This window comes from Heterocephalus glaber, unplaced genomic scaffold (genome assembly GCF_053883595.1).
Source record: "Heterocephalus glaber isolate CG9 unplaced genomic scaffold, H.glaber_assembly_v1.0 deba00001460, whole genome shotgun sequence".
Taxonomy (NCBI): domain Eukaryota; kingdom Metazoa; phylum Chordata; class Mammalia; order Rodentia; family Bathyergidae; genus Heterocephalus; species Heterocephalus glaber.
The window spans coordinates 12,624,300-12,638,617 of record NW_028258307.1 but is presented as its reverse complement, the minus strand read 5'-3'; the positions used below and the strand labels follow the sequence as shown (position 1 = coordinate 12,638,617).

Sequence of the window (14,318 nt, the reverse complement as noted above, 5' to 3'; positions counted from 1 at the left end):
CGATTCTTACGCTGCCTGAAAATTACAAGGACAGTGGCCTTTGGGAATCAAATACTGTTGTAAAAGTGCTTCACCACCACAGCTAGTCATGGAAACTAACAAGTACTCAGATGTCTCAGCAGACGCAGCAGACTGAGAGTCATGTGTCTTCTCCTCAGTGGCACCACATTGGTCTAGGTTCTTAGTAACCTATGATTGCATTACTTCTCCCAGCATGGCCCCTGCCTCTGGATTCTTTTCTCATCTTCTCAATTTAGCCTTCACACTGAGTCTGTTGTTGTCTAGTTTTCTTTGCATGTACCAAGAACTAAGAAAAAGTGATTTGAAATAAATAAATGTATTTAAAAATTTTCAAAGGTGTCTGACCATTATGGCCTTCACAAAACTTATTTTTAAAGTGACAGGTTATTTTTTTAATCAAGCAGAAAAATACTGCTTTAGTGGAGCTAAGAAGCCTTGATAAGGGTGGGGATGGGGTACTACTAAAGATCATTTTAAGATACATAAGGTAGGAACAAAAGAGGCTGCTTTGCCTTAAACTCAAAAAATTAAGGCAGAGAACTTTAACTATGCACACCTACCACAAAAAAATCTAAAATTTAATTTACTACATAGTATGTGGGCTCTTCTATTTGCAGAAAGGTAGAAATTATGTCGAGGCACCAGGTCATTCAATTCTAAATGTGAAAATCTCAACAAATTGCTGATTAGATTGTTAGCAGATTGTTAAGATATCAAAATACCAATAAAATCTGTGAATTCAGCTTGTTCCTGTCACTGGATGTCAGGCAGCAACGTGGATCACTAATAATTTAATAGAATCGCTGAATTCCCAAGCCTCAACTTCCCATCAGGTAAAAAATGCATCAAAATTATGACTATTTCACAATATAATTTTATTATAACATCAACATCATTTTCTCTATACAGTTATTCTGTTGGGAAAAACATGTTTATGTTTTCATTGCTGTTTTCATTTATAATTCAGCAATTGTGATTTGTGTGAAGTATATCAATTTAGGAATTGTTTAATTCTTTCTTTAATGATACTATTATGTTATTTTTTGTTTTTAGTAGATATTTGAAGTTAATATTTAGGTCTTAATTCATTTATAACAATCTAAATATGGTTTTAAGAAAGACTCTTGGGGTCCAACTTGAGCTGGATAATTTAGAAAAAGTTCAAAATGCTAAAACTTGCAAAAATAAACCAAGTGCAAATGAAGATGAACCAAGCTTTTGATTTTCCTATGGGAAATAACTTTAATCTTATGAGAAAAATAATATTGCTCATGATGATTCACATAAGAGTTTTACAAAAATTTTTAATAACATATTTTATGACACAGGAAGTTGGACTATAATCAGTAAACTGGTCAGGTCAGTTTGAACTCACTAATCAGCTAGGTCTTTGTTTAAAGCTGCTTATGAATAAATTACTTTTTTCATGTCAGTAAAAAGTCAGAGACTCAAAATCTTTTTGGCAGCTGTAAGCATTTGACACAATCTTTTTTCAGTGATGAATTATCATATGACATTAATGGCAAATTTTTCTTTTTCTAATGAGAAATTTTGTCCAGAGAAGGAGTGACCTTTAATAGCAGGCCAAGAAAGTCTTTCATTTGTATTGTGAATATTTCATTGGTTCCTCTATATAATATTTCAATTATTTTGTTATTTGCATGGGTGATTTATTTTGTAAAATTTGTCTTCATTGTTGTCAATAATATTCATACACTATATTTAACTGAGAATTACTCTGTGTGCTTTAAGACAGGGATCTACAAACATTTTCTGAAATGGGCCAGGTAGCAAATATTTCAGCCTTTGCAGCCATATGTCTTGGCAGCAACTACTGGACTACACTGTTATATTGCAAACATTGCTTTAAAATGTTTATAAACCAAAAGGTGAGGCTGTGCCCCAGTAAAACTATGCATAAAAACATTCCACATTCCGTGGACAGAAGTGGGGTGTGGCTCACTCACCCTGGTTGGAAGGTCTTACCTTTGTGTGTAGCCAGAGAGATAAGAGGTCAAGGACTTAGGAAATACTTCTCTCTAACTCACTGAATTTCAATGGCTCCAAAAATAAATATCACAGTCAAATTAAGTGCTGTAGAAGCTCAGATTTCCTTCATTGGCTTCTCTTGTAATAAATCATTTTCTGTGTGCTGAATTTAATTCTATTCAACTAACATCTACTATGCATCAACACTGTAACAGGGTTATGGCACCCAATGTGGCACACAGTGTGATAGGCCCAGTTTCTGATGCCTCGGTTTGAAGAAAGGAGATATTTCAGTTTTGATATTAATGAGCAAGCACTCAGATATGCTTTTAATTTTCTTCTGCCACATTTGCCTCTTATATGTGGTGCTGGACCTAAGACCTTCACTTCCTCACTCAGTCTAGGGAGACAGGGATGTTGACTTTGAACTTCACTCTGTCTCATCCCATCGTTCCCACCGCAGGACCATAGTTATCACTGGTTCCTTTTTGCTTGCTTCATTTTTACTTAAGAAATTAACACAAAATGCCAGTGTACGTTGTCATACTTCTTTATTTTGAGGGTGAAGGAGCTTTGAGTTTCAATTCCTGTATCTTACTGCACAAGCAAGCTGAGCAACCATTTTATTTTTCCTTGGGAAGATGGCACTGTATATTTTAAGCGTAAAAATTCACTCTTTAAAACTCATGCTTGGGGAGAAAAGAGTATAAAGAAAGAGCAGGAGCAGCAATTTATTAATTCTTCCAGCTTGCTGCTGTGATTCAGCTCAAAAAGAGTAATTATGTAGATTTTTTAATTTTTTTAAATGTTACATTCAACATTCATATTGCTAACTGGTATAAAGCAGTATTTCTAATTAAATTTAGTAGCAGCTTCGAACAGCTGGCGAAATCATTTGGATTTCTGAAGGGTTACTTTTTTAGCTCGCTAACTTGAGTTATAAAAGTTTTATCTCCTCCAAAGAGGAAAATAAATTATTTCTAAAAATCTGCATATGAGAATAATGAAGATTTCATAGACTTTAAATATATGAAATTAGAATTTGTAATAATTCAAAAACTAGTTGCACTCTCAACTCATTGGCAGAAATAGTAATTAGCTTTTTTAAACAATAGGATTTACTAAACTTAAATGTTATGTGACAAGTAATATTGTGATTTTTACATAATAATGAGTATGGATAGTTTGGAAATTCATTGTGACTTAATAGATGTGCATCTCCCTAAGAAAATCTTTGTAATATTTTTAGGCTAAAATTTTCAATATTAACTTTATTTTATGACTACATACAGTGTTAAATATACCAATCCCACATTGGTAAGATACTATATTTACTAAATTATTTACCATAGCCCTATAAAACTATCATCAAAGTAACACAATGCAGTTATCAGACTACATCATTCTGTAGAGCACTTACAAGGTATAACTTTTATACATGAAAACCCACAGAGACTGACCTATTCAGTAGTTTAAACTGGGGACATAGCTCAGTGGTTGTGCTCTTAAAACTGGCTTTAGGTGCGAAATGACAGTGTACAATATTTTTGATGTGCCAGTATCTAACACCTTATAATAACATGACTTGAGTCTAGCAATGACCAGACAAGTGAAAATAATTAATATGGATCATAGGTTCAGTCCTAGCATCCAAATTGGAATGAAATGTCTTTGTGTTCTAACTCTTAGATTGCAGTTTCTAATACAGCCTGGTACAGGCAAGAGTAGAACTGTAATGGTGAGAAATGCTCTCTGGGAGAACTCACACAAGCTGCTTTGTCCTTCCCCAGGATTTGTCATTGTGAAGGGGACGAAGAGAGCCCCCTCATCACACCCTGTCGCTGTACAGGGACCCTGCGCTTCGTCCACCAGTCTTGTCTCCACCAGTGGATCAAGAGCTCAGACACACGCTGCTGCGAGCTCTGCAAGTATGACTTCATCATGGAGACCAAGCTCAAGCCCCTTCGAAAGGTATAGTATCTGCAAAGACTGGATGGAGAGACAAAACTTGCACAGTAGGCTGCTTTTTAAAATCCATTTCCTTCCCCAATAAGACTCTTAGAGCAAGCAAACATCCATGAAGAATACATGTCCTGTATTGAGGTCAGTGTTCAAAATGGAGCCAAATCTTTGCAGGTATTCCTTTCTTCTCTATTTTATATTCTGGGACCTCTGGTTTACATATCACTCTCCACAGTTAAAACTAAGTATGTGCATATACATAAAAGGAGAAACGTAAATGGATATGGATATATAATATACAAAATTCAATGGGCTGCTTTGATGAGAACTGGAGAACATTGTACTTACTGAGGTTAATTCCTAAGAAGGTTAGAAGGTAGATTTCATGAAACAATATGAATTCATCTAATTTTTTAATTTCTTCTGTAAGGTGTGAACTGTTTCGTGGGTTTACTTTTATTTGGGGATTGGTTTGATGTCTTATATATAATTAGGGTAGATAGAAAACATATTACTTTCTATATTATGTATCAAGCTGTAAGAGAGATATAATCTGTAAAGTTTACCTTCAAATTCTTCATTTATGTTATTTTTTTTCTGAAGAATGAAGGTAAGACTGTGAGCTAAGTATGAAGTTAACATCTTACTCAAAGCTACCAAAGGACTGCTTGAAAGGATGCAAACAAGGGGAATGAACTTTATATAATTCGTGCTTGAGAGCTGGGCTCCTGGATATTAGTATGTAACTTATTCATCTTTTTGCCTAACTGCAGCTTTACATATATATATGGAAGCCTCAATCTCCAAAGGGGAGTGTGGAGACTGCGATTTAAATAATGAATCAGCCTAGAGCTGCTTTTTTATTTAAATTAAATGCAGAGCTAAATTGAACAGAGAGAACATTACTTGAAAATAAGCATGATGGGTTCCAGAATGAGCAGAGATGAAAAGCAAACAAGACTATTCCAGTAGGCATCTGATTGGTGGCTGGCCATTGTAATTCTTCATTAATTCTGTAAATTATGGAGACAGAGAATAACATTCCCTGGTTCTGTGACAACTTTGATTTTTAAAAATCTGCAAATGGTTTGTGAATGTCAGAAATTATGCACAAGGTGCCTTTAGGATGTGCATCACCTTCTTTTGACATAAGTGGTGACCTGAATGCCAAAAGGTGACATTCTATTCCTCTTAGTCCCAGAGCAACCCATACCGGAAATTTGGAATGGATACCTTTTCCTTGTCCTTTGCTTTATCCACTAAACAGGTGCTGTGTACTGTTTGGAGCAGCTAAATGACACACTGGACTCCACAATTCTCTAAATTTCTCTTCTTATCCCTCAGGGAACCACACACTGTTTCATTGCAACTGGATATTTCTTCATTTATCCCCACCCTTTCTGTGTACAAAATTTTCCTTACAACTTTGCCAAACATACTATTTCTATTTAATAGCAATAGTCTAGGATAATAACATATCCACTTTGTCTCTTCTTTATTGTATCTTCCATTACCAACCCTCTCCCATTTTGGTATAAGGATCTAAACATGATGCTGGAAAGGAACTTTAAGTCTTTCTTTTACCCTCAGACTTTTGTAGAATCATCACTTAAATACAACTTTGATCCTCTCTTGATATCCATTACCAATAATAATTAACAACCATAGAGGAGATATTTTTCTTTTTGCAATCAACCTGTTTATAAACCAAATAGAAAAGAAGCAAGTACAGCTACCTTTTAAAATATTCGTTATTCATGGTAATAAATATGTTGCTATAACCTAATGGGTACCTATATCTTTTGATTAATGAAATATCCTAGTTTCTTTTTAAAAAGTCCTTTGATTGATCATAAGTATTGATAAATAATAAAACTGTATTTCAACATCCTTTATTTTTAATACACTTATATATGTACAGGGAGTGTTGGAATCCAATCCAAAGGTAGGTTTCTGGCAGCCCATGGTCATGTTTTATTTGACCCATGGGGTTATAACTTAAATATTAGTTACCAACACTTAAATGCATGAGTATTTCATGTAAAACTCTTCACATCTAAATTTGTTTAGAAATCTTAGTGCATGGTTTTACTGGGACCACTTTCCCATTTGACAATCACTGGTGGGGCTCAGTGGTAACTGGCCAATTAAAATGCAATTAGCATTCCAGTTCCTCCCATTTTTCATCCCCTACTCTCTTTCAAATCCTGAGATCTCATGTTGTCTTCACTCATCTATAGCCTGATGAAGGAATCTAAATTTGAGTTCTATATGTGCAACACATACCTTCTCTTTCTCCTTGCATGATGTACGGGCTTTGAAAATCTAGAGAAACTATTTCAAATTCTCATTTCCTCTTTAAAAGTACAGGGAACTGAAATAATACTTAAGAGGTGATATCTGAAATGCCTCTTCAGATTGTGAGGTGATATAAACTATACAGATCTGTGGCATTTTTAAACTGTTCTAGATGGTTTGTTTTGATGGAACTGGGATTCATCAACAGTTTCTTTTGGTAGTTTTTAAGTGGCCATAAAGAGTGCCAGGTGCAGCATTAGGTTAGAATATATTTGAAGTACATCCAATTAATTGCTCTCAACTCAGTAATTCCATTACAGCTTATAACATTCTAAAGACCAAGCCCATGAAACAATTTAGCTCATGATTCTGAATTTCTACCATTAACCAATGAAGTCAGGAATTTCTGCTTAAACAAAATGACTTTGGAAGTAGAAAGGTACAGATCTTCAGAGTCTGACGAAGCTTGGGCTTAATAGTCTCTAAAGATACCAGTAAAGACTTCCTTCATTAATTACTATTACTTCACCAAAATCTACAGTTAGCAAATTCATCAAGGTATCCTAATGTTTCCAGAAGAAAAGCTTTATATAGTCAAAATAAAATCAAGGGCTTATTCAGGGAAAAGCAACTTTCATCATCTTTAAGTCAGTAGCTCAGCTATTTTTACAACATTCAATGAAAGTCCCATTAATTTGCTGAGTTACCCGGGGTCAGAAGTAATTCTCAGATCTCAGAAAAGTCAGAAAGTCACAAATAAAGAAAGCACAGTGATTATTCAGTGAAATTTGGAAAAGTACACAATATTGATTAGGAAGCATGAATTAACTTCTTAATCTGAAGCTGAAGCATTTCATGGGTTCCGACTTCAATCATTCTGGAATGAGAGAAAGCAGGCATCGGTATGAAGCCAAGTTTATAAGGAGACCAAGTACTAATGATAGCTTTAAATCCTTTCCTAAAATATTTCTTTATATAATTTTCCATATAGAAATGATTTGACAAATTTATAATACAAAATATTCAACCTCATGCATCTTTTTTATTCTTTGTCTCCAATAACTAATGCAATCCTCATCAAATCCCATTTTATGTAAGTATACATCAGGCCCATTTGATGAGAAAAATGAGACAGCATCAAGGATTTTCTCAGTATCACGTACACAAGAGAGACTTGATTCTGATCTCCCACTTATTGCATTGTGCCTTGCTGCTGCTAAACAACAGGCTCTCCATAAGCACAGGAACTTTAGTTTTTACTTAAAGCATTTCTAGTGGAAATCTTTCCAAAAAAATTGTTAATAAAACGCTTTTCTGAATCTTCTTAAACATGGATATTTCACCCAATATCATCTCCTAATAACATTTATAATACTATATACACATCATTTATTTTGCAAACTGGAAAACATTAACTTCAGTTGTTTAAAGAGCATATAAGGCTTTTGTCTTCGTTCTGGTTTCCCCAGACTTCTGCATTTTGAAAGCCTTTCTGGGTGTCTGCCTTTTGCTGCTCCTTCTTCCCCATTCTCGGAGCACCGGGAACACACTGCTCTTCCTCCAACAACTTTATTCCATAGTTTACATAGCTATTCCTTAAACAATAAAATCAGAGGTTATAGAATTGGGACTACAGAAGAGTTCAGGCAGTTCTACATGTGCTTCTGCAAGACTATTTTGATAACGGTCAAGAGTTTTAGTGGGCATGGACATTCTGACATTATTCTAGTGTTTCTTTTTGCATTCTCCTTAATTCTCAGTTTTACTCAAGGAACTTGGGGTTATATGATAAGAAACCCTCAACATATAAAAGTGTGAAATCTCTAGGCTATTCCTCCATCAGTGGAACTTAGTTCTGAGGAATAGTTTTGTTGTTCCATTTCTTCATAAATACCACATACAAGCCTGCAGGCAATGAAAACCTTTGTATAATCCAAACAAAACTTTCTTTATACTTCTTCCAAAAAAAAAAAAAAAAAAAACCAACCCAACCACACTCATAATTTACAATGCATACACATTTTCTTGTTTTCTTGTGCTAGGTTTCAGTTCTATTATTATATGAGCCCTACAGGAAGTATAAATGATTTAGAACATTCTTAGGAAATTACTTTGTTTTCCAACTCACACTCTCCAGATGAGCAGGATAAGTTTTTGCAATGATTTTTCACTGTCCACCTGGCATTATCTACACTTACACACTGCTTCCCTCACTTTCTCTGTGCTTCTTTCATTGAGAAGGCTTCCAGTAAGCTATTGGCTAATTCTGTGGGAAAGGGGAACACATGGGTAAAAGATAGAACAACAAAAAGAAGATCATTTGTCAAAAAAAATGTGTCAACTTGTTTAAGACATCAAACTTTGCATGAAAATTATTGGGTTTTAAAAATTTGTTTTAGTGCCTTCACACATTGGTACTTTCAGAACTAAAATTGATACAGCAATAAATAATTTTATGACATATCTGTGTCAAATAATCATGAGGTGGAAATTATTGGGGTCTTGTGTTTTATTCTAATAGATATTTGGGATTTTTCACATGGATGTTATCTTTGTCTTTAAATGAAATACTAGTGAGTCAATTGATATTTCAAAGGCATATTCATCTAGAATCACTGTTATAGAACTATTTGTTCAAAATAGAAATATAATTTTCTGAGAAACCAAAGAGCTTATTCTTTTCTGAAGCTTCCACTCATAAATATAGTAGCATTCTAGGCAGATGAGATTTCATATCACCAACAAATTATATTCTTAATAATTGTCCTAGGAGGACTTCAGTGATACCTGGCTTATTCGTCAACTCAACTTTCCATAATAAGTATTAAACATATGCTACTAACATTTAGTAATGAACAAAATAGAACAAAACCCTTGCCTTCAGAGAGGGTATAGTGAACTCCAGAAGGATGGAAAAGGATGCAAGAATATATTATAACTCTAGAAGGAATGGTACAAGGAATTCCAAGCATGGGCTGGACACCGAGATCCTTCAACTTTGTAAGATCAACCCTAACTAAAGATATGTAAACAAAGCAAAACCAAAAATATTTATAAACACATAGGAAAATGATTATTTGTTCTCTTTTATTCCCCCACACTAATCTAGAAGGCATTACTTAGCAGTTGGATATTCAGGAGATAACTGGGAATATGGAAAAGGATTTCATACAGGCTGTCACAAACTAATTTTAAACAACCCCTGAATGATTATTGTTGGCTGAAATTGACTGAATGGAACATTTCTCTTCAGTACTTCTTTATTACCAAATTCAATTATATACTACTTTAGCTCTGTTTCTCTCTTTAAAAACTCATACTTGAATAATATAACCTCACTTGCCAGTAAGAATGTGACCTTGTGTTACTATTCTAGATTTGAAAACAAACACTTAACCTGCGTTAGCCTTGCTATTGAAGTCTGTAACCAGATAAAGATCCACCCTTGAGAAAATTCATTTTTATTTTAGCGAGGACCAGGGACAGACAAAATGAGATGTGTTTATATATTGTATATTCTGATTTTTTAAAACATAAACTTGGTTGAAGTAATGAAATCAATATTCCAATGATTCCTAGGAAAAACATAAAAGCATTCAATTAGGATGTACAGAAGCACATGCATACAGGTACACCTAAAGATTTCCCCAAAGTAGCATCTTATGATTGAGTTTTAAATTATTTTCACATTTAAATTTTCTTCCAGTTAAGTATTCCTCTCTTTCAGTTGTAGTGATATTTTTCTTAATTTATTATTTCAATTTCTGAAATCTTGGCATCAAATATAGGAAGGCATTTTAAATTTCTGGTTGAGTTTTAAAGTAAGATGTAGGAAATCAACATGACTTTTTAAAAGCAAATATTTTAGATTTAATCAAATTACTTTTCTATAGAATTGACAAGCAAGAGAGAAATGAAGAACACTTTCAAATGATCTGTCTGAACTGATGGTCTTTAGCCTCTTTGTATCTGCATCAATAAGCTAGCATAATGTTATTAACATAATAAAAAAGTAAATGACTGAAAGATTTTACTCCAAAAGTGAATTAATCTCCCACAAGTCAGCTTTGCTCCAGTTTCCTATTTCTTTCTAAATGGTACCACCAAAAGCTACTTTTCTCTTGTGTCCCATATGGATACACTGCACCACTCGTCCCATCATCATACCAATGCTTCTATCTTGCACGGAAATATTTAGGCAAGATAAGCCTCACAGAGCTGCCACAGATATAGGAGAACCTGCCTTCATGAAACGTCTGCATGTTAGATTGTGAAAGATACGGAGAATGGGACAGGAGCTGGAGAGATGCTGAACAACGCATGCTCAGTTCTTTCCTCCCTCTCACTGGAGAAAGGCTGGAAGAGGCTATTATTTCCCAATGATGGAGCTCCCTCCTCATGGGAGCATGAAGAGAAGAAAAAAGAGTTTGCCTGGAACAAGACAGTGCCTGTATTATAAGGATCCCTCCAGGGGACTCTGTAGTCCCCTCTAATATCACAGACAGCCCTAGACTCAGGGTACCATAAATACTTTTAAGTCATATTTTATCTGAAATATAAGGAACAAAGCTAAATAATAAGAGAAAATAATCATTTGATCCATAAAGGAAAGAGTACTGGTGTAAGATTCAGAAGAGCAGGTTTTAAGTCTAGTTCGTATATTGAATCTCTCTAAGCCTTGTCTCAGTTTCTTCATCTGTAAAAGAAGGAGACTGGATAAGTTTATTGATAAAGTCTCTTCTAACTTAAAACTGATTTTATGAAAAAGAAAAGTGAGGAGGAATTCACTTATCAAAAAGGAAGGAAAGAAGGAAGAAAGAAAGAAAGAAACTTAATTTCAGATATATTTTAAGTGTTCAGAAGAAAAAGAAGTGTAGAAGGAATCCTTCAGGTCTGCAGTGGATTAGGATGCACAGGGAAGTATGCTGAGTCAGCAGGGAGCTGAGGTCTGAGTGCCGAAGAGAGAAGAGACAATGTGTGTGTGCTTGCTTAAACTTTCTCATTACTGCCGGGCATGGTGGTATGCACCTGTTGTCCCAGCACTTGGGAGGTGGAGGCAGGAGGAGCACCATGATGAGTTTGAGGCCAGTGTGGGCTACACAGTGAGTTCAAGGCCAGCTTGCACTAGAAAATGAGACCCTATCTCAAAAAAACCCACAAAAAACCCTTTCTCATTACTCTCCAGAGAAAAGCAAGTACCTTCTTTGTATTTAACAAAGAAAGGAAAGTGAAGAATCAGGACTAAAAGAATTAGAGCATAGGGAAAAAAGAGCAAAGAGAGGAAGAAGGAAGGGAAAGAGGGGAAAAGAAAGATGAGAAACGAGAGTGCCTGGGGCAGGTTTTTGGAAGGAGGCATCCAGAATGGTGACAAGAAGCCAAGACAGATGTATAGCCGACCTGCCTTTCTTTTTCTTCTAAGTTGTAAGCTGGTGGTTAAAGGCTTAGGTAAAGCAAATTCAAGTGGTTCTTGACAGCAAAGCTGTTCTGCAGCCCTGAGGCATACATGAAAGACTTTTGACCCTAAGAAAAGATGGGCTGAAAGCCAATTTCTACTTGGCACACAGCAGATTTAAAGTTTAAGCAAGTCAGGTTAGTTGAGTTCAAAAAACATGTTCTAAAAAACTTTCCTTAGGGCCAGGGTTTCTATAAATGTAGAACTGGTTTGATACAAAAGTCGATACTTTAATGAAATATTTTTTATTATTAAACAAAGCTAACAAGATTTGGAGTCAGAGGCTTTTCTGCATCAGAATAATGGCTTATTCCATGAGATACTGATGAGCTGCTACTGGGTTCTATTCACACGTAAGACAACACGAACAGCCCTCTCTGTATGAATGACCATATCAAGAGGTTCAAGAAATGCTCAATTATGATTCCTCTTCTCCGTCTTCACTCAGTAAACAAATATTTACTAATTCTTCCCTTAATAGAACATCTACTAATGAGTATCTACTATGTACCAGTTACCATCTCGGGCACTAACATTGGAGTAGTGAATAAGAAGAAAATCCTCTGACCTCAGAGAATTTTTTTTTTTTGAGTTTTCAGAGTAAACTTATTTTTATTTATTTATTTATTTATCTATTTATTTATTTATTTTATTTATATATTAATTGGTACATTTTAGGTATACAATACATTTACATTTATCATTGGGTGCTTGTACCTATACATGATGTATCTTGGTTCTTATTTTTTTCCCTATTACTTGTACCTGACCTCAGAGAATTTATATTCTGGCCAGGTAGGGAAAGAGGTAGAGAGTTTAAAAATGAGCTGTTTGTAGTATCTTGAAAATGGTATGGAGGATAATTCTAGTAACTCCAGGCAGGGCTAACATAATTTCAACTATTAAATTATAATTCAAGGCAAATTTGTAGGAATTCTTAGGTGAAGAAATCTTTTGCATAGCTGCCTCTCCATTCCACTAGGGGAATGTTTTAGTAAAGAAAATTAAGATGAAAAGGTTGTTGAACGAGTATAGGGAATCAGGGCTGGAAGATGCACAAAATAACTTGTTCAAATTGACTGAGAAAAATTACTGTGACGGTAGAGAGCTGCTTGGTCCCACAGGCAATTTTAGGAATTAGATAAGTAATATAAATGAATACAGCAGTCTAGTTTCATGATGATACATTGCCAGTAACATAGTACCGGGATATGATAAGGCATGGTAAAGACTATGGCATTCTGACATAGACATGCCCACTAGTCTAATGGGAGGAATAGCTACTCACCTTTACATGGTTGTGGCCAGATGGATGACTTTTTCAAAGGAAGCCCAATTTTTAGATTTAATTTAGTCTCTTTCCATTTTATTAATAATCTATTCAAATATAAAAAGTATTCCATCAAAAAACCAAAATGTCTGAAGACTAGATTCAGCCCCCAAGTCAGGAGTATATAATCTCTGTAGGACGGAAGTGACCATGTATCTCTGCCAGTATTTGCCTGGTGGAATACAATATAATGCTGTGGAAAGAACTGAATTTAAACCCTTTGTGTAGTTGCTCTGTACCTTATGGTGAATCCTATGGCCTGAAAGAAAGTTTTCTCTCTTATCAATAACAAGGAAGGAGGAAAGATGGCACTACTCTTTATGCTGCCAACTTTTGAAGTTGTATTGGAGAACAAAATGATGGAAGTAAAACCACTTTATAAACTGAGAAATCTTACAATATTGTGATAATATTGTCCCTCCCAGCCCTTTGTCATCAATGCTACAAGTTCACTTTTCCATTCTTACTAAATCAATATTTAGTATTGATCTATTAATTTACTAATGTTGTTTTCTTAGTTTTAACAAATGTATTGTGACAGTATAAAATGTTTACATTAGAGGAAACTGGGTGACAGGTATAGATGACCTTTATTTTCTTTTTTTTTTTTTTTTTTGGTACCAGGGTCCCGAATTCAGGATCTTGCACTTGGGAGGCAGGTGGGGGAACCACTGAGCTAAATCCCCAGCCCTCGCCTTTATTTTCTTTAAAAATGTTCTACTGGGTCAGGGATTTAGCTCAGTGGTTCCCCTGCCTGCCTAGCAAGCACAAGGATGCAGGTTCAATCCCTGGTACCAAAAAAAAAAATGTTCTGTAAACATAAAATTATTTAAAATTAAAAATTTATTTCAAAAATGTTGAATATAGCTCAGTGGATATAGCTCAGTGATTAAGCATGCACAGCACCCTGGGTATGATTCCCAAGACTACCATAAAAAGATTAAAATGTTAAACAACAGAATAAAGGAAGAAGAAGTAAATCCTCACGTGCTCTGACAAGTCTAATGAGGGGCAAATAAAGGCAGAGACTTAATTTTTCTGTCCCCATTTGACTCCTGATAGCCTCTGAAACTCCAAAAGCCCTGATCTATAAAGAGAAAAGGTTAGCAATTACTAAATCTAACTTGGTATTTTGTAAGTAGCAAGGGGATCTAACTCTCAAAAACTATTTACTACCTTGTTCAAATTTGTACACAGAACCAGAACTTTTGTGTTTTGTTTGTTGCTTTTGACTAGCTGCACATTTTATTTAGATAATGCCTTCTT

General features: G+C 35.0%; 1 protein-coding gene across 26 annotated transcripts in view; it reads left to right on the top strand.

Annotated features, from left to right (window-relative positions):
- Positions 1-14,318, top strand: part of Marchf1 (membrane associated ring-CH-type finger 1) — a 1,027,787-nt gene that overhangs the window by 960,174 nt on the left and 53,295 nt on the right. For all 26 annotated transcript variants that reach the window (XR_015453398.1, XM_087216905.1, XM_087216904.1 and 23 more), the window contains one exon: positions 3,801-3,981. Coding sequence is in view for 25 of the 26 variants with exons in the window: in XM_087216905.1 (XP_087073031.1) it covers positions 3,801-3,981 (181 nt within the window). In the remaining variant the exon portion in view is untranslated. The remainder of the gene's footprint in view (positions 1-3,800; positions 3,982-14,318) is intronic.